The 19994-nt window shown below is 44.6% G+C and overlaps 1 protein-coding gene across 2 annotated transcripts in view; it reads right to left on the bottom strand.

The window, feature by feature from the left end:
• snd1 (staphylococcal nuclease and tudor domain containing 1) overlaps positions 1 to 19994 on the bottom strand; it is a 173006-nt gene extending 153012 nt beyond the window's left edge. The window contains exons 1-10 of one of the 2 annotated variants that reach the window (XM_035146920.2): positions 19736 to 19994; positions 16258 to 16407; positions 15381 to 15501; positions 14696 to 14777; positions 10558 to 10718; positions 9102 to 9193; positions 8332 to 8490; positions 8125 to 8231; positions 7646 to 7736; positions 1180 to 1284 (exon numbers count right to left, since the gene is read on the bottom strand). In XM_035146920.2, the coding sequence (XP_035002811.1) occupies positions 1180 to 1284; positions 7646 to 7736; positions 8125 to 8231; positions 8332 to 8490; positions 9102 to 9193; positions 10558 to 10718; positions 14696 to 14777; positions 15381 to 15501; positions 16258 to 16407; positions 19736 to 19810 (1143 nt within the window). In that variant the 5' untranslated portion in view covers positions 19811 to 19994. The remainder of the gene's footprint in view (positions 1 to 1179; positions 1285 to 7645; positions 7737 to 8124; positions 8232 to 8331; positions 8491 to 9101; positions 9194 to 10557; positions 10719 to 14695; positions 14778 to 15380; positions 15502 to 16257; positions 16408 to 19735) is intronic. The other variant, XM_035146922.2, reaches the window with a different exon arrangement.

Raw genomic sequence — 19994 nt, 5'->3', positions numbered from 1 at the left:
GAGTCAATAAAACAAAAGCAATCAAAGCAGGAACAAAAATAAAGGGCTGTTTCAAACATTCTGCAATCGAGACCGAAACACAACACCCCCCTCTTTTCTCACTCTTTGAACGGGGGGGGGGGAACGCGAGAGACGACTTGTGTATGAATTGATATTACAGTAAACACTGTCGGGTAGAGGAACGGTTGTCAAACAGCAGCAGACACATTAAACAAAAGGGAGAGATGGGTTTCATTTGAAAGATGTAACTCTCCCTCGAACAGAAAGAAAAACACTCACTCTGCTGTTGTGACACTAAAACTTTCTAATTAATGGGTGTGACATTTCCACACATCCTGAGCCTCTTGTTTACAAAACGACAGCAGTTTAAAGGAGTCAGACACAACCGGTAATGTGAGGAATAAAAAACTGATCGCTTCTTTTTTTTTTATGAAATGAAATCTTTTGGGTGAATAAGCGTTGTAACGTGGAGAAACAGGGTTTCATTCCAACCAATACACTCCTTGATAATGAGAGTTGGGAAGTGAGGTGAGTGATGGAGAGACAGTGACGTCCAGCGCAGTCGACGTCTGGGTCACTGCAGCTTTTTTTTTTCCCAGACACTATATACGTGTTTCAATAAATATACGTCTCTCCTGCTACCTCTATATATGTGTGTGTGTGTGTGTGTGTATATGTGTGTGTTTTAACAGGCTTTCTGAGAAAATGGGGGAGTGTAGAGGGGAGAGGGAGGAAAAAAAAAAAAAAAATCGATCTGCCTCCCCTCTCTGCAGTGCTGCAACCACTGGGTGTGTGCAAGTGTCTCGCTGTGTTTGCATGTGCCCCAACTACAGGGGCGCCACCAAGTGGTCAAAGCGATTCCCACGGTCATTTAGAGACGGGGAGAGGAAAGACTGATGCGCGCGGGGAAGAGGAGAGGGCGTGAATATTGAGCAGAGAGAGAGATGGATGAAAATATGGAGATGTAAACAGCTTGTGTTCGACTTCAAATGAAGCAACTCTGTCAAGAAGACGGAGACAGCGGCGACACCGGCGGTCTCTGCTGTGGCTCTAATTACCTGGCTGCACACAAGCTCTGCCACATGAAGACAATCAGTCACCTGTTCTCACACACACACACACTGTGCAAAGCTGTGTACTGACAAACACACTGGGAAAGAAACACAGGTTTGTTTGTACCTCTCCCTCAATCCTTGGGGGCCGGATGCTGGACAGGTGGATGGTCTTGTATTCCCCGGAGTTGAGCTTGACCACCATGGCGTCAGCATTTACCACCTGCATCACCTACAGGGACAGAGGAACAAAGGAGAGAAGGGGGTGGTTACGGTAAAAGCAGGAGGAAGGAGTTTCTGGAAATGTGATCGTCAAAATAAGAACATGTAAACCAGGTTGAAATTAATTTCAGGGTCCAAAAAACCTGTAAATCTTTGGCAGATATACCACCCCCCCCTTGCATTGCATTTTGTTGAGTGAGTGAGCAGACGGACTGAAAGAAAGATGGGAAGTGAAGGAGCAGGTAAAGGATAAATGGAGAGGAAGAGATCTATTCAAAAAGGAGGAGGGAGAGTGACAGTGCAGATCGTGTGCCGTCACGAGCACAAGACACGGAGAGCGAGGTAAGAAAGAGTGATCCTTGAGTGACTGAGTAAGTAAGCGAGCCGAGTCGTCCCAGCGGGGCCGGCGAGGTTTTGGAGGACAGAGGGAGGACTTTCGCTATCTGGGGGATTGGCACCACTGGGGAGGGAGGGAGGGAGGGAGAGGAGAGGAGGAAGGAGACAGAGTGCAAAGAGGAAGCTCTAAAACACAAACATCCCGTTAAAGACGGACTGATAGAGCATTACACGGCCCTCTGTCCAACAGCTGGCTGCCAGCACTCTGCTCTGGCGACCTTTACAAGTGTAAGCAAAGACACACAAATTTATGATTGGCATTTAAATGTTATTTCTCCGTGCGTCAAAAAGGTTAGCAGCCAACACAGGTACAGCTCAGGAGGATGCAGGTGGATGTTGAAACGCTACAGCTGGTGACTTAGGCCAGAGACACAGTTGCTTTTAATTACGTGTGCATGTTCGTATAACGAATACTTTGCATATCCTGCGTGCGTTTGTTGCACAAGTTGAGCACGTCCTCAGAAATTAGTGCTACATTTCCAGCAAGAACATATATATCAAGTATACAAATTAATAGATTCACAAAGTTATGGTCACGTATGAAAGTCACAGCCACATTTTATGGACTAAATTAATTAATATACCTTTTACTGTTAGGTTGTTTTTCTGTTTCTCTCTCTCTCAGTAAAAGACGTGCCTGGTCCCCAAACCAATTTTGTATTTTCAAACTTAAATAACTTACTGGATTGTCTCCCAACTGGTTAATACACTATTTTGTAATCAGCCTCTTCATTACTCTTTTATTTAAGGAAAATAAAGTAAATGCATATTGCCATTTAAACAGCATCCAAAATTCATTTTTCAATATAAACAGTATATTTTGTTATTTAGTTAGAGGATTGATGAGTTGAGTTGTGTTTTGTGATCTGAGATAATGTCAATAAAGAAAACAAAGGATAAATAGCAGTGACTCGGCCCAGGCTCTGCTCAGTATGTGCATCAGTATGTGGCTCAGTATGTGGCTGTGCCCTCCCTAGTAAAAAAGACAGATTGGGGGTATAATGTGGCCGAGATGAAGGAGGCATCCAATCCCAGAGCCTTTAAGTAGGCTGCATGCAAGAGACTGGGAAATCAATCGCCCTACACATGTTGCCACCCACACGCGTATTAAATGGCCTTATCATCACTCGGGCTGCAGTTGGTATGTAGGCTGTGCTCAAGCTCAAGTCCTAAAAGTGAGAGCTGCAGGTCTGAGCCGTGTTTCAGGGCCTGTGTGGGTGGTTTTTATTTTTTTTTTGTGGCCGACTGTGTGGTGGAAAAACAAAAAAACCACAAACAAATATCCTTTGGTTTTTTTATCGAGTTCGAACCCATGTGATAGTGGGTGTTTGTGTGTGACAGACACAAATCCAGGTGTATTAGGCTCTTTGGGAGATTCATTACTCCGTGAAAACAAATCAGACTGCCATTGCGCTTGCCACCAGAGAACAGAAATTAGACCGGCCCACATGCTAAATAGGCTGCCCACAACTGCAGCCAAAATACATCATATACTAATCACTGAGCTGAGTGGGAGGGATACAGAGACATAGGAGCGGGGGGGGGGGGTAATGAGTAAGTGCGAGAGGGGGGGAAGCATGCATGCACACCAGCCTACACAAATTCACACTGTAACAAGGTCGTTTTGTGGCCTGCCCGAGTAAGTAAAGTGCAAGAGAGGGAATGTGGCAGGAGCAGAGGAAAATGGCTCAGCGTTTACTGGCTAATTATCAGCCGGAGGAGGCGAAGGCGCAGGAGGACAGGATCAACGCACACACCAAGATGGAGCGAGCCAGAGAGGCGGCGTAATCTCTCGGCAAATATCACCGGAGCCGAGACAATGCACAAAAAAAAGGGAAGAGGTAAAACAGATAAATAGAGCAAGAAGTCTGAGCAGAGTAGCTGCCACGAGGGCCGGGGCAGACGGAGGAGACAAACAGACGAGCGCCGTGACTCACTGGTCTGATCTCACACTCCAGAGGTGGGGATCTACTGCCACCCTCTGCCCACGGCCGACATGACATCTGCAGTGGCCAAGATCAGTCACGGCACGAGGAGGATTCTTGGCGACCGTCGGGGAATGTTTGGGTTGTCAGCCGAATCCATTAAGTTGGTTCTAACCACGGGGCCAAGCGCGGGCTTAGCCAGGACTTACTCATTACTCACGTCAGATCAACTCCTTCAAAGAGCAACACCTATGGCAGCATTTCAGCCTCGGTGCCAGTGGACATGATTTCTCACCCAAATTACATGGTGTCACATAAACTAGTGGTGTGTTTGATGCTATGATAAACACTTCAAGCTGAAATCTAGCCACTGGAAAAAAAAATAAAAAAATCGAGAATAAGGGTGTAATGCTGAAGGACACCATCCTGGGACAGGTACCAACCATCTAATCTACAGAACCTTTTTAAACTTTCTGCCTTTCCACTTGACTCATTTTAACTAGGGCACGGACCAATTTACCCTTTTCTCATCATCCTGACCTAAAAGTGACTTTTTCATTTCTTTTTAAAAACACGTCTGCCCTTGTTACCATGGTGTCAGATTTATTTTAACAGCCAAAGTACAATCTAAGCTTGTACAACCGTTTCCTTCTTCACCAATGTAGAGGTTTACTGCTAATTACGGAAAGAGATCTTCAATTGCACCTTTTCACTAAGACCACCACAAAATATACATTCACCCGAATGTGAGGCACATAATTTAATTCTAATGCATATTATAGGAGGTGGGGAAATCGGAGCGGAGCGAGCGACGTGTACTGAATGCACGACTTCACTTTGGAGCTATTTAAAAAGGAGTAATTGTTGTGTATTCTTAGTTTTATTCTGCTGTGTTCTTTTTCAGTCATGACTGTCAAACTAGATGACAGATGTTCTATTACATTCATTCTCTGTGTGTGTTTCTTTTTCTAAGTGTTTAACCATTCCTTTTACACAGCGATAGTGGCATACAGCTGTTAGAATACATTAAATAAGTGGTTTTTTTAATGCACTTGTATCAGACGTGTAGTCAGTATCGGCCAATATGCAAATTCCAGGTATTGGTATCGGGAAAGGAAAACTGGTAAGAGAACATCTCAACCTCATGCAGACAGAGGGACGGTCTGACCGATTTTGAGACTGGCAGTTTTGATCAATCCATAATTTGGCAACCAAGAAATCAAGCATGCAGAAATACACCACAACACGTCATCTACCAGTGAACATATTTTGTATTTGAACCATCGTATTCGGATGGATTGTGTGCAGCAGCAACAAAGGCTAGTGATGAGATGTTGGTGAGGAGGTTTACACCACGTCACCTTTTATCCATCACCTCGCAGGTTGATGGTTACCCAGGGGAGGGGAAGGGAGGAGGAGGAGAGAAGAAGAGGGGAGAGGAAGACTATTGGGACCTGGCCTACATCCGCATCTCCATTCCCCGCAGAGACGCGAGGAGAGAGGGGCGAGACAGTCAAAAAGAAAGATGCGTCAGCAGGATTGACTAGTGGGGATTGGGCCTGGTTTGGCTCTCCACTCTACCCGTCACTCAGATAATAAGAAGTGAAAAGCGGAGTGGACGAGGAGAGGGGAGGAGTGTATGATGATGGGACTGATGGATAGACGTGTCCCTCTGAGAGCCCGTGCAATGCAGCATTAGGTGGCGGCAAATGTCAGAGGGACGAGCACTGGGGGCGGCGACAGGCCTGTCCCATATCTACTTAGCTTTAAAGCGACTCAACTATTTGCAGGGTCAGCAAGACATTTTCCATCTCAAGTGCCGGTCACTTTTTTTTTTTTTTTTTAAAAAGGAAAAGTTTTTGGAGACACGTGGTGCTGCTGTCACTTCAGAGGCCTTCGAAAAACTTCTCAAACTGTCTCAGACCATCTCTGAATGTGGGCAGAGGGATCGGATCTCGGGACATATTTGGGCACGGTCCACTTGTGATTGGATCACACTGGATGGGGCCTCAGATCTCATTTATGTTCTTTTAAAAAATGATATTCTAAAGTGATGGTTAGTAAGAATGCTCGAGTGTGGCGTCCTCCTGAAAACAAACCGACGAATGAAGCAGCAGCTGACAGATAGCGAGCCTCCTCTGTGGCTCTTTCAGGGCGAGTTAAGGTGCAAAGGGAAAACAGGGCAGAAAAGTCACGTATAGATCAAAAAAGCGCATCAAAGCTTAACTGGGGGCATCAACAGTGCAGCAAAAAAAAAAAAGAGGACATGCGCAGTCGCAGGGATCTTGATTAGGTGTTTTTCTTTTTCTTCTGACTCTTACTGATCATGTCTTTTCATCCTTCATCCCTTAAGTCTCCCAGCACAAACTCACACTTTCACTTTCTTCTTTAACCCTCTACCTTTTATTTTGCAGCCTCTTTTTCATGCACCCTCCTGAGCGCACCGCCAAATACTCCCCCTCACCCCCCCACCACTGCCCACATCCAGCCTTCTTTTATTGAAGGGGGGGGTTCAGAGAGATCCGAGAGCAGCTCACACTGATAATATAAATGTTTTATCCTTTCTCTAGCCCCTTCCCTCTGACTCAGGAAAAAATATACATACAGTTGCTTTTTGTGGAGGGGGAGCGCCTTCTTTATGTGTGTGCGGTTTATCAAATTCATTCTGTAAGCAGATTGCCAAAGCAACACCTTTTATGTTACCCCGCGGCTATCCATGAATTTTTCAGGGTCTTAAAAGTTCAGGGTCTGGAGGGAGCAAACGCAGACAAAAGACAAACTTTAGGGATATTAAACTTTTTTTTCTTTTTTTAAAACATTCCTAGAGAAATATAGACAAAATGAAGGGAAGAGTGGAGGGAAACTCAGAGGAGACCAGATTTAAAAACATAAAGCTGATGTTTTAAGGCTGGAGTTGCTTTTACTACGTTAAAGCGGCGGATCGGAACCCATAATGTGTCATCTCACCGTGACAATAAGGTTAGACTGTATTACCAAGATGTATCGAGGAGTCCATCTCACTGGATTTGAGCTAATGCATGCTGACAACTTGGAGGAAGTGCACTCCCCTGTACTTGATATTAAGGACACTTCCTTTCCCCCTGAGGCTCTGGCCAATAACCTCCAAAGCTAATATCTCCAGTTCTCGGCTGCTAGGGGTCGTTCTGTGCCACCGCTACAGCATACGCCAGCGATTTGGCCCTAATTTGACTGGGGAGTGCTTCAAGGTTTCTGTTAAGCATTCCTCTTCGTACCTTTAGCGAAGGGATTTTTCTCTTCTTTTTTTTTTGTTTTTATTCAGTCGTGGGGGTTGCAAATGTGAAAATAAGAGGTGTCGGGAGGATATAATTCATTAGAGGGCGCAAAGTGGCTCTACTTTTTTGCTGCAGTGCTCGGGAGAAAATTGGAAATGCTGCGGTAGACATCGAGAGGTGGAAGCAAACGACCGGCTTCGCTTTAGCACTAATGCAGAGTCTTAGTCATACTGTATAATGTCTGCATGTCGTTGTTGAAAGTTTTATACTTTACTCCAGCTTTTTGTCTGTGATGCCTCTAGTGAGGACTTTCAATGGAAGCGAAGGCCATGTCCTGACCTGATAGATCTCATCCCAAGTGGACGGTTTGTTTGTCTGTTTACACCAGGTATTAAAATGCGTCCTCCCCGCTCTGTATGCAAATAATTATGTGTCATTTGTGTGTGTGCGAAAACCAAATTATGTTGTTTTCACCGAGTCGGACTTGGCAGATGTGTCCGATGACCGTGTTTGCATGTGTGTCGGCACAAGCAGGAGAGAGACTGGGAGGGAGAATAAGAGCGAGCGAGCCAGCAGGGACTGAATGAATGAGCGCAGCTGTGAGGGGAGATTTGACCAATTTAAAAAATCATTATGTGGTGATCAGGGATGATATTGTGACATGGCCACAAACAAATCAACCAATAGAAACTCAGTTTGGTGTCAAAATATGTTTGAACTGTAGCGATTCAGACCTGTACAGACCAGCACCTTTTCTAATGAGACGCAGATAATAAAAACTACCTCAGGGCCTCACCTTGGCTACAAATTGTCTGTCCTTCAGGTCCAAGTTGGCTGTGGGCGCGACGTAGTCCTTCCAGATGCGGACCTTGCGCTCTTTAGCAGACCTGGCCAAGAACAAAACTCACATTAACATCAGCAGCAGTGGTAGTCCCGACCATTAGCCATATATTAGGAACATAAAAGAGCTTAATCGGGTGTCGAAAACATTATTCCTGAGGCTGGGAAAATGCTACAGAAGAGAAAGTGTCACTGCAGCAGAATGGAGTGAGATTGTTCAGTTCGAGTAGTGGTGGCATAAATCTCATTGCACATCGACTATCTAATTTCCACAAGTACTTACAATATTTCAAGAATCTGCATGTTCTCTAAGTATTCATCAGATCTTGCCATTTCCAGAAGGTAAAATAGGCTTCTCAAATATTCTATAAAAAAGGGACCTAACAAATATAAAGTTTTCAGTGGGCAGCTAATAGCTCTGCTGCAGCTACCCACCGTTCAGCAGCTCTGAGTTTCTCGGCTCCCTGGGTGTAAACGGCCATGGACCAGTCCACGCAGCGGGCGAATCCTTCCTTCAGCAGGAGCTCTGTGATGTTCCCGTTCTGGAAGAAAAGACGGTGACAGGGACAGACAAAAGATCAGCGGACAGGGGAAGAATTTAGACCAGACCGCCACAGCCCATCAACGATTCCTGCGTCCTACCGGGTGAAGGATGGTGCCCAATATGATCTGGTTGGGGCAGCTCTCCAGGACGATCTGAACGTCTCTCTGCAGAAGCCGGGACTCGGTGAAGAATCTGGCCTCTGCTGCAAACGGCTCTGGTGTCTCCCCGCCATCCGGTTCCCGCCTGAACGAGGGACACTGGAGAGGAAAGAATTACACAAAGACATTAACACAATAATACTTGTGCTGTGCCTCAATCATTAGGTATTTTACAAGCATTGGTAAATACTAAATTGAGTCCTGAAACAGATTATGAGAACCACTGCAAGACTAGCATGCAATTTGTCAATTCCCAGGAGTCAACCCTTTGTTCTGAGGTTTTCATGCACACACTTTGCACTTTTGATATAATCTGTTCGTTCTTTGTACTACTGTTATCCTCTTTCAACTGTCACGTCGCTTCACATCCTATCTGTATTCTCCTTTTGAGCATGGCAAACCGCCAGACAGATAAACACAACAGGCGGCGGGAGCAGGCAAGCTTTTTGAACCACGAGAAAAAGAACACCTTGAAATGGATGTAATATCTTCAAGAGGGAGATGAAACAGATTAGTTATCTTGAATGATCCATTGGCAGAGCCGGACTTGGTGAAAGAGACGGATGGGGGAAATTTAGCGGGGGCGGACATGACACTGCGAGGACATACACGGACTTAAAGAAGGGACGGTGCGTTCATTTATGTTAACTTCTTCTCGTTACTGAAGTCACTTGACTGTAATAGATTGAGTCGACAGTTTCCGTGGTTACCTTAACTCCAGACAGCATGACGGTGACCAGGTAGTGGTCGGGGAGCAGCAAGGCACGAACAACACTGCCGTCACGCACATGCTCGATGATGGCTGCAGGGGAGGAAGGACAACAGAATTAAGAAGTGATGGAGGCAGGAGAAGAAGAGCATCAGAGAAATCAAGCTTTAATATAACACTTATAACACTTGTTTGTTTATATGTGCTATAGCGGAAAATGCCAGGCGGGGATTGAAAGATTAGGCATCCGGGGTGAAACACAACAACACTTTCCGCAAATGTCAGGCAGGCCAGTCTAATCATACCCTGAATTGATTTCACTTGTTCCAATGGTCCTTCTACCTGGGAAGATTGTGAGAGCATGTGTTCTCTTTTCACATGACGCTCGTTGGATTCAAAAGAATAATACCTGTGATCGTCTGACTGAACAGTGACACTGGAGTGGTTTTTTTCCCTAGAGGATCGTTTGCTGGTGCTTCTGAAAGTGGAGAATGTTACGGCCTCCTTGGCAGACTGTGTGATCCAATTCAACCAAAACGTCTCTTCATCAAACACTTACTAGTGTGGGGCTTCGAGGGGTCGCTGGGAAATAACACCTGAACCCGATTGGACAAACACAATCCAGTCACAAAGTAGAGTCCAATCAGAGGGCAAACAGGTTACAGAGGTTCATTTTCAACTTCAAACTCTGGACTCATTTGTGAATATCACCTTAATAACTTAAAATCCTATTGACCCTAATTTTGAGCCCAGGACAATACGGCTAATACACTTCTTATTAGGCCGCCACCTTTCAAGCCTATTAAAGGTGAATTAGTTTGGTGGCCTGTCACTTTAAAGTTCTGACAGTGTTATATGCAGCATATCAAAATTTGAGGCAAGGTCATTTCTCTTGAAAAGCTTCTGAGGTGCGACATTGTATTTGTCCTTGAAAGCATATCACTCACCTGTTGCTTTGTGTGTACACCTTGTGTGCGTGCGTGCGTCTGCATAGGCAGATGTGAGAGAAATTGGTATTCAGCTTGTCGCAGCAACTCACCAGACTTTTAAAACCTCTCTGGCTGGACTGCTGCCTTCAATTCCGAAACAACCCTGACGGTCTCTCATGAATGGTAAGAACAAGAAATAAAGGAATGGCGAGGACAAAAACGAGGCCCTGCCCGGTTCATTTTCCCATTCAATTAAAGGGTAGTGAAATGAGCTGAGCTCCTGTTAACGACGGTCGTCTGGAAATGAATTGAGCGGCATATTACACCTCGGGTAGGTCAGAGATGAGAGACTGGGGGAATGAGCCAGCGAAGGGAGATACACCCTGAGCCATTACATGCCTGGAAGTTTAGAGTGAATAAACTTCAGGGAAATAACTGGATTTCTGAAATTTGGCTTTTATAGGAAACAGATATAACATATGGGTGTGTTTGTTTTCAGTGTATATACACCACTCCCAAATCCCTTACCGTTAATAGGTTTCTGGTGCAAGGAGTCGACGAAGTTGCGGGGATTCTCTATGGTGTATTTCATGTCCCGGATGGTGTGCGTGCCGCCGCCCTCGCTCCACTGGCCCTTCTTGGAAGACTTTGACTGGTCCTCCAATTCACACAGTCTGGCCTGGTCTGGACTGTTCACACAAATGAAGAGGGAAGTTAAAGACACAATAAAAGAAACACCACATTAAAACTCTACGGTACAATCGTTATGTTGCTCTCTACGTACTCAGTGAATCGAAGTTTTGCTGCTGTTTTTCCAACCAACTTTTTCTTTTTTTAAGTTGAACATTTTATTGCAGCCGAGTGAAACTGATACGGAAACTTAAACCACAGACGCTTTGGAAAACGAAAATGCAGTTAATGAACACAGCTGCACTGATGCTGTGCTAGTTCCAGTTGAAACGCCGCTCATAGCGAGGTTACAGTTCTATAACAGAGTCTCTGGGTGTCATAAAAGCGCCTTTAACAACCCACTCGAACAATAACACAGTTAGCTCGGCCTGTTAACAGGTTGCAGTTAATTTCACACCAGTCACAAAGGGGATGTGCGCCAAATCTAATGAGCAGAGAAGGTTTTGATTGTGGGGTCGCACCCCCTGTTAAGTTTAACATGCTCTGTTTCACATGGTCTACAGAAGCCCTGTTCCAATACGCAAATACAAGAATTACAACGTCTTGTGGGCAAAGTGAAACAAAACCATTTGTCGTGTTGGATTCATCACGGTACATAGACTTACAGCAGCGGTCTGAGCTCGTGTGTGCGGCTGAAGTGTCAGGGGATCTAAACTTAAACGTACTTAAGTGCTCCTTAAAAGAGCTGCAAGACTCCGGCTTTGTTGAACTAAGTGCCGGGTAAAGTGCTGCTCCTGAACAAACCACACTGTTGCTGGAGTGGCAAACCAGATGATCAGATTATAACTGCTTAAAGAGATCCATCTCAGCGTTCTGAGGAGCGACGATAACAGCGTTTGACGGCTCCTTCAAAAAGGGCAATCACGCAGCTGGCTACAAACGCCACAATCACGTCCACGCTGGCTCTGTAAACGGTGCCGCCTGATGCTTTCTGAGGGCCCTTGTACAACTTTAATTATTCAGAACTTCAAATGGCCACCAGGCTTTTGTTTTAGCGAGAAGTTAATTCTACCCACTTGATGTGGGGGGGGAAGCGATGTTGACGCGAGATGTGGAAGTGAATGAAATGAATATTTCTACATCTTGCTGCCAAAAAATATGTTTTTACGCTTTGGAGAGGCAACAAAGTGGGGCTCAATTAAAATGCCACAACTTTTCCCTCCAGTAAAATGTCCAGAGAATGAGACCAGCCCACAGCGAGCGACTGGGAGTGTTGGCGACATTTCTAACAAATATCTCAGGATGAAAATTCAACACCAGCGATGATGTGCTGGAAACACAAAAACATGATTTCCACAGTAGAATATATACATCATGTCCTGCCTCCTGCATTTTCCTGTTGTTGTGAACACAATCACCTGCTGCATGAGTTCATGTCTGAAAACAGCAACACAAACACACAACCTGCTCTACAGTCGTTTTCCCTGCTGGGCTTGGCCTCGAGCTCACCTTCCCCTTTATGCTGATTTAACTAATAAACAGTTTCTTGCTTACTGGGCGACAATAGGCAAACTTTCTGTAAGAAGTCAATTGTGTTTAAGCTTCTTAGAATTTAAGTGCGAGACAATAACAGAGGGCTACAAAGAGCAGAGTGAGAGGCGCCAACAATGCAATCAAGGAAAGCAGACATTGTAAAGCCACGGAAATAAATGGAAAGAAACCCAGAAGCAGAGATTGATTTAGATACAGAAATAAATCCATGTGTGGAGGCAGATGATAGTGAACTTATCCATGCCTCCGAGCCGACTGGTTTCTTTCAATATGTCAGCAAATCCCTCCAACCGACATATGCGCTTCGAATCAAAACAGATCTTGACGGGTAAGAAAGTGCAATAACTGAGCGAGACGAGGAGGAAGGAAACTTTACACTTCTCGTATATGTGCACACACTGAAGGCTAAATCTTTCATCTGCAAAGTAAAGCACTTGAAATAGATACAAACTGTTGAAGCTTAGAGAACCGGTTTTACAACTCCCTGTTAACTTTGTACAGTATGGAAATGGTGCAGGAAGTCCTGTTCCCGTGTGGACTTGGACTGGAAAGGTTCCACTCCTGAGGGGCTTTCAGACACGAACTCCAGGCGCAATGTTGTTGACATTGTCTGGCGTTCGCCTTTCACATATGAAGAATGCCGCAGGACATTGTTCAGGTCCGACACATTCACAACAACAGGAAAACATTTGGGTGAGAGGTGGCACCAGGCTGGAGCAGCAGGAGACAGGATCCGACGTAAAGATTCAGCTGCATAAAGAGCACATTTACCCCCAAAAGCCCCTTTTCCTGCTGTATTCTCACTCACTGACGTTTTCTGGACATTTCAGTCGGGAACTCAAAGTAAAAAATGCTGAGAATGTGCCGAGCAACTGACTCAGACGTTTGCGTTCTCACATACAGCCCCTCCGGAAATGTCCAGACTTCACTGAAAGCAGTTTAGTGAGCGCCAATGCCCAAACGAGAGCAGTTCATCCCTTGAGATGTTTACACCTCTATATCAGCACTTCTCTGGATTAAAATGGCTCAAACGGTGGAGTTATAGAGCACAGTTCATGTCCATGTAAATACGTCTCCTCTGTTGAAACCCGGCTGTCTGTGATTTTTGTCAAATTCGTCAACGGAAATGCGGCACCCGACCATTTTCAGAGTCTAACCCCCATCAGAGAAGTTTTCTGATTGAAAAACAGTCTGAGTAACAGAAACCAGGTCAGAGACGAGTCAGAAGATTGAAAAAATTCTGTCTTTTCACTTTTTCTCAAGACAGAAGAAAATCACAATTCTTTCAAACTTCACGTCGCCAGGAAACTGTGGGGGTTATTGCAGCTGAGTAGCAAGAGATTAAATTCTCTCCAAGTGTAACGTTGAAGTCAAGATTTGTGAGACACTTCCTGTTTGTTTCTTTTTTTGCTCTAAAAACATCCAAGGGGAACCAGCCCAGAAACATCTGGGCCTCAGCCTGCTCTGCTTCACTGCTCAACACTGGCCCCGGCTGTTAAATGCGTCGGTGAGCTGACCGCTTTCCCCTAGTCGCCGTCCGTTTCGGAGCACATGTTTAACTGCACTGTCCGAAAGCAATCATCGTTATCGCCGCCCACGTAATTATCACCACACTACAGTTGGTGCGATCAGCGTCGCCAGTCACGAGGGGTAATGATATTGGAGGCTTGGATCGTCGGGGGACAAACTGTGGCCTGAAGTCCTCACTGAGTAATGGGCCTCCCCCCTTTGGCTAAATGATGCCCACTTACTCTTAAAGCATCGTTTACATTAGCACTTGTTCTGGGCCAGTGCACAGGATGCTCGAAATGGGTCATTAGTGGCACAATATTCGCATCATCTCTGTTCATGTTGGAGGATACAAATGTAGCAGCACGAGTAAAATTGCTTGTAATGTGCAAACGCTGCCACTGGGGGGGCTATGCAGCACTTATAGAGTCATATAGAGCGCTGGGTGTGGGAGTGTATTTAGGGGATTAGCTCTTAAGGGCAATGTGGCAGAGAAGTGCTTCGGAGGGACCTTGTTGTTGTAGCAGCAGCAGCAGGGTAATACTGCCACCATCTGGGACACATGGGCTTTATCTCAATTCTCTATAGTGCCCCAGCTGAAAACATATATTATCTCCCGCCACAGCTTATTAAGTGTTGTGCTGCTGTAAGCTTTTGCAAGCAGGAGATTAAATCAAGTTGCTGACAGTGATTTCCTCCTAATTCTGAGGAAACAAAACAAGCTTTGACGTCAAAAATGAATTCAAACCCCACGGACTAAGTCATGCCAACTATGTTATTATAGCATTAAAACAAACGTTATACAAACCTCAATCTGATTTCTAACAACAAGATCGCCCAAGGTCAGCACAATTTTTTTCCTAATCTCTAAAAGGTCATAATACCGGGTGCTAACATGTGCGGTCATTCAGTCGCCATGTAAAGCCTTTCAACAGATAGTAGCAGAGAGCATGAAGCTCGGACACAAACAACTCACTTGTTCCCTCTGATTCCTTCCCTGCGGACTGTGGCGAGGCCCTCGTTCACCAAAGACTCAGCGAGGTTCTCGCCTGTTGTGTCTAAAATGAGAGGGCAGAGAAAAGGAGTCATTATTATATTATTATCATTTCAGTTTATATCATTTTAAAGTGTATTATTACCATATTAACAATATGGTTAGAATTACACGGCAAGTACTTCAGGTCAGCTAATTTGACAGGAAAAAGCCAATCATGAAATCACTTTTTGCAAACATTCAGTATTTTGATAGTGATCTCAAAACCCAGAATTGCAAGTAAGTTGAAGTCAGTGATACTAACATTAGCACTGACTAACACTAATAAAGGACAAACAACATCTGTATTTTTTCTCATCCATGATGTTTGTGGACATACTTCAGGGTCGGTTTGAGTTTATAAAGGTTCAATGGACTAGTGTGAGGAGACTTGACCCGAGACTGTCTGGGTCACACTGGGTTCAGACAAAACATTTGAAATAAATTTCAGGTCATGTTAATCACTGGGGCAACCAATAACTAAGGACCTTGGCTACAGGGTAACGCAAACTCAGGGCAGCTTATTTACTGGGGGTCGGGTTTCGGACACATAAAACAGACCAGTCAAGTTCAGGTCAGGCTCAGACAGAAATGCAACCCGAGCCGCCGGACCCGACAGTGGACTCACCTCTCCCCAGGTAGACCATGCCGTACTCTCTGCCCTGAGAGGTCTTGATTTCCACAGTGAAGCAAACTTCTTTGCCGATAAGCTTCTTCCGCAGGAACTCTCTGGCTTGAAAGGCCCACGGCTGCAACACAGACAGGAATATTAATGCGGACTCCCACATCATGATCCCATCGGGAGTTAATGGTGCAGTTTGACTCATCAGCAGCAGCAGAATTAAACAACTAAGCAGAGACATATTGCTGTTGTGACAAACGCAATCCTTCATTTTAGATGTGTATTGTGTGTAGTGAAAAAAAAAAGTTCCCATTAATGCAATAATTAGCAGCGTGATGATCATGTTAGGGAAAAGCTTCAGTGCTTTTTCACTGTGATATTATCTGTCAAAGCAAAGTATTCCTGTCAGCTGGTTTAAATGGAATTATCTTTTTTTTTTTTCATCTGATAAAGATAAAAAGCCATGACCATCTGTCAAAGCCTAATTGGAAAAAGTATTCAAAAACATAAACAGCAGACAGTCAAGTCGTGCAGATGTTAATCAATCCCCCCAAAAAAGGAGATAATAGTCACATTTGGCTGCCTTGAATAAACTGATAAAATGTCAAATTACATGAGCGATATCTCAAAGCCTCAAGTTGAACTGAGAGCCGACATGTTTATCTTAAGGCTTCATAGTTACTCAAACAAACATGGTCTGAATACAAATTCATACATAATTGTGGTATAACTGCTCAATCAAAAAGAGGATAGAAAAGTCAGGTGACAGTAAAATATCCCCATAGTAAAAAAAGAGTGTGTGCTGGGGGTACTTAGTAGGACCTTGTTCTGCCTTTGCCAAACACGCACACAAATATAAACAAACAAACAGAAAGGGACTCACCTCATCGGGAGTGTCCTTGGTGTCGGGCTGGCCCTGAGCGGCTCGGCGGGCCATGGGCCCCGCTCGGATATTACTGAGATTGATCTGACGCTCCGGGGGCGGGCCGCCTCGAGGCTGGCCCCGCACAATGATAGCACAGCCCGACAAGACCTGGAGAGATGACAATAACAAAAAACATGTCAGCTGGAGGAGATACTAGCCTGAGTTTCAATCAACAAAATGTGGGTCATATCTTTAAACACAAAAATGATTATGCAATACACCAGGAGCAGATACATGACCACAACACATCACCTGTGTTAGAGGTGGAAGTCAGAGGTGGCTTTCAGTTTTTATTTCCTCAGAGAACACACAAACACTCTGGGGCATTTAGTAAAGTGTTATATCTGCATTTACATAGTTACAAGAGTCAGTCTGATAAGCACGGAGGGTGGGTCCTGCTGGATTTATATGAAACTGGTGTAACACAAACAAGCACAGCAGGTAAATAAATAGGTAAATAAAGTCACTTTAAGCCCCTAACTCCTGTGGGGATGTGAGCTTCAAATTAGCTGAGGCTTTGAGGGTGGAACAGGAAAACAGCTCGAAACTATTACAGCTGTGGAGACGGAAAGCAACTTCTGCCAGACGTTGCCGTGGTGACAGTCTGTCATTCAAACGCAGAACGAGATCACGCCAACTGATAGCATGGCTAAATACAACAAAAAAAATAAATAGATAACCTACTCTTGGGTTTGACAACCGTGGCATTTACACGAATCTGAGCAAACACCTTTTATCTGCGGACTCTCCAGAGTGTCTGCAGGGAGCATCACTGAGGGCTGTTGATCTAAGATGTGGACAAGATAAACTCTTCCATCATATCAGCACTGTTACCCACTGACTGACTGGGTTCCCACAAGTGTGAGCTCAGCAGGAAGGTTCCTGGATCTTTTGAATGCCAACTAGGCATGGAAAAAGAAAAAGAAAAAGAGGGACTACCCCTCCTTTCTGTGTTTACAAAACGGCCACGTTTAACTTGGAATGTACCACAAGGCTTTGCAAGACTCTACAATCACGTTTCTCGAAGCAGAGACAAGACTGTATTAGATAGTCTTGTCTCTATTAGATTGGGTTCTACTACATTACAAGATTATTTACATTGTGTGCAAAATCATTTAAAATCCTGGAGAAAGCAAAGATTCAATCTGCTAAATCATATTAAACTCTGACTTTAGTGCACTAAAGACAAGCTTTTAATGATCTTCACAAACCCCCCTCAGCGCCTTTGGTGTGACACACACACACACACCTCTCCAGGGAGGACTACGATGTCAACCTGTTTACAGCAGCTAGCACACTTCTAAAAACAGCCCATCTTCAAATGCCTGGAGACGAGTGTGGTTGGGTGTGTTGAGTAGGTTCCCTGGTGAAGTGCACGCCGACGAGGAGCACGAGAGACAGAATGTAACACGACTGAGGCCCGGGCGATTTGGCCAAAAATTATATAAAGGATAAAGATTTTCATATCAGTCGATATTGATAATTATAAGAATAAATGTTGTTGTTTAAGTTTCAAGACAGATTTTTCCCACTGAGTGAAGGTTGTGAGTTTAAACTCTTCTTTAAGAGCAGAGATTTAGAAAACAGCAAAACACTTCAAATCAATTCTGTGTTAATCCTCCTCACTGTGCTGATTGATTGATTGATTTATTGGACTTTTGTGATATTGCTGTTGATGAAAATGACTTTGTGGTAATGGTTGATATTGTCGTTGGAGCCGTACGTGTAAAACCAGATAACTGATTTAAATCTGCGCGTTTCAATGTGTTAAACTGGGATTTAAAAATAATGTTCAAGCCTTATTTTATCAAATCAGTTCATAGAAAAATCAGATTCTACAAACAGAACTTGCTTATAAATATTGATATTGTGGGTAAAAGGCTGTACACTAGGAATATACAATTTCCCTGTGTCAACTATGATCAGTGAAGTTCCCTTAAGGCCACATTAACAACTCCTCTCAGATATGACAAAATATGAGCGACTGACACATTAACCATATCACAAGTCTGCCAGACTGTCAGCATTACTGCTTATGCTTATCTGTATTTGATTTATATTTTTGATATCTCTTGTCTTGTATTTTTAGTTTCACTCTTGCACTGTTCTAAATACACTTACGTCTGCTGAACCATATTATTACAGGCTGTTAGTCTAATGCTTAACTTTGTATAGCTTCAGTTATTTATCTTTAAATATGTGTGATATATATATATATATATATATATATATATATATATATATATATATATATATATATATGTATATATATATGTATTTGGCTTCAATACTCTGTTACTTGTGTCTTTCAGTCACCTCATACTTAAACGATTTGTATTGTCAGTATCCCCATTAGCACAGTACTTCTTTAAAGTGACAGCTTGGTGCCTTCTCATGTCAGACAGGGGGGGAAACTTCCACAGGTTAAACCAGGTAACCGTGCAAATGCATTCAACGAGAACAGTGTGTGCTTGCTCTATCTGGGAGGGTGAAGATGACCTTTCCCTGGGCTCTGATCCGAGTTTGCCTGGAGGGAAGGTGAAGTAACAGGAGCAGAGGCTGCACACAGCCAACACGAGTGGGAGATTATATGGGGGGGAAGAAAGCTTGGAGCTACGTGTCAGTTTCCTGTGGTCGCTCTGCACACGGAGGAAACCCAGCCAGCGACTGGGAAGCTCTGACACATTAACCAGCTCCACCATGACACCCTGGACTTCCTCGATTTCATAATCACAACAACCAGCGTTTTAAATAAGTCACAACGGGGGGAAACTCTAGGAGGGGGGTAAAAGTAGACAATGTTAGCTTTCAGGCTAGGTGGCTAAGCGCTGATTTGCAATAAGCTTTAATCAATTGAATGATTGACTGATCCCGTTTTGTGCAAACGTTGTAAAAATCCAGTAAACTCTGCGACGCGTCAGACCAAAAACTTTGTTCACACAAGTTGCAGGACAAGTGACTGCTAACAGCTAGTTAGCATTGCTAGCATGGGAACCTGAACATCTGTTGACGTTGCACTAGCCGAGTCCCTGCCTGACATTAGTGTCCGGCGAGTTTAAACAGTTTGTAAATGGGAATAAAGTTGCTCTCGGGACACTGGGCTCATCGGACTTCCTGTCAAACTGTCAGTTTAAGTTGCCACCAGCAGGATATCAGGATAGCTCACATGTGCTAATGTCAATCCAGCTCATTAGCAGGGGGAGCTAAGTCAGTAGCAGGCTAGCTAGCCCCGGGTTTAGCCGACATGCTGCCGGATGAGGTGACCGTTCACTGACAGTTGTTAGAGACCCGATGTCAACACCCGCTTTCAGCACAAAAGTGGATTTAAACCGCCACGTTAGCTCAGAGGAAGTTACTTTAGCCTCCATTAGCCCTCCCTGGCTAACGAAGCTAACTGGCTGTGTGTGTCCCCCCCCACATCCTCATGGTTTCCTACCATCTTCACGATCCCCCGCTGCAGATGAGCAGACGGAGCGGGGGCCGCCTGAGCTGGTGCCGAAACAGATGCCATGTCCGCCGGGTAGAGGAGTAACGCCGTTGAGGGGGTGACCAGGTGAGGGAGCAGGGACCCTGAAGTGAGTGACTGTTCTACGGGAAGCCAAGAGAGAAAAAGGGCTGAGCGCCGATCAACACACACGTTATACCGGAAACACGCTCTGCCATGCGTACACACAGCAGTGCGAGCGCTTCCGGGT

Source organism: Hippoglossus stenolepis, chromosome 22 (genome assembly GCF_022539355.2).
Source record: "Hippoglossus stenolepis isolate QCI-W04-F060 chromosome 22, HSTE1.2, whole genome shotgun sequence".
NCBI classification, from domain to species: domain Eukaryota; kingdom Metazoa; phylum Chordata; class Actinopteri; order Pleuronectiformes; family Pleuronectidae; genus Hippoglossus; species Hippoglossus stenolepis.
The sequence above is the reverse complement of the archived record's forward strand: the minus strand, read 5'-3'. Positions and strand labels throughout refer to the sequence as shown.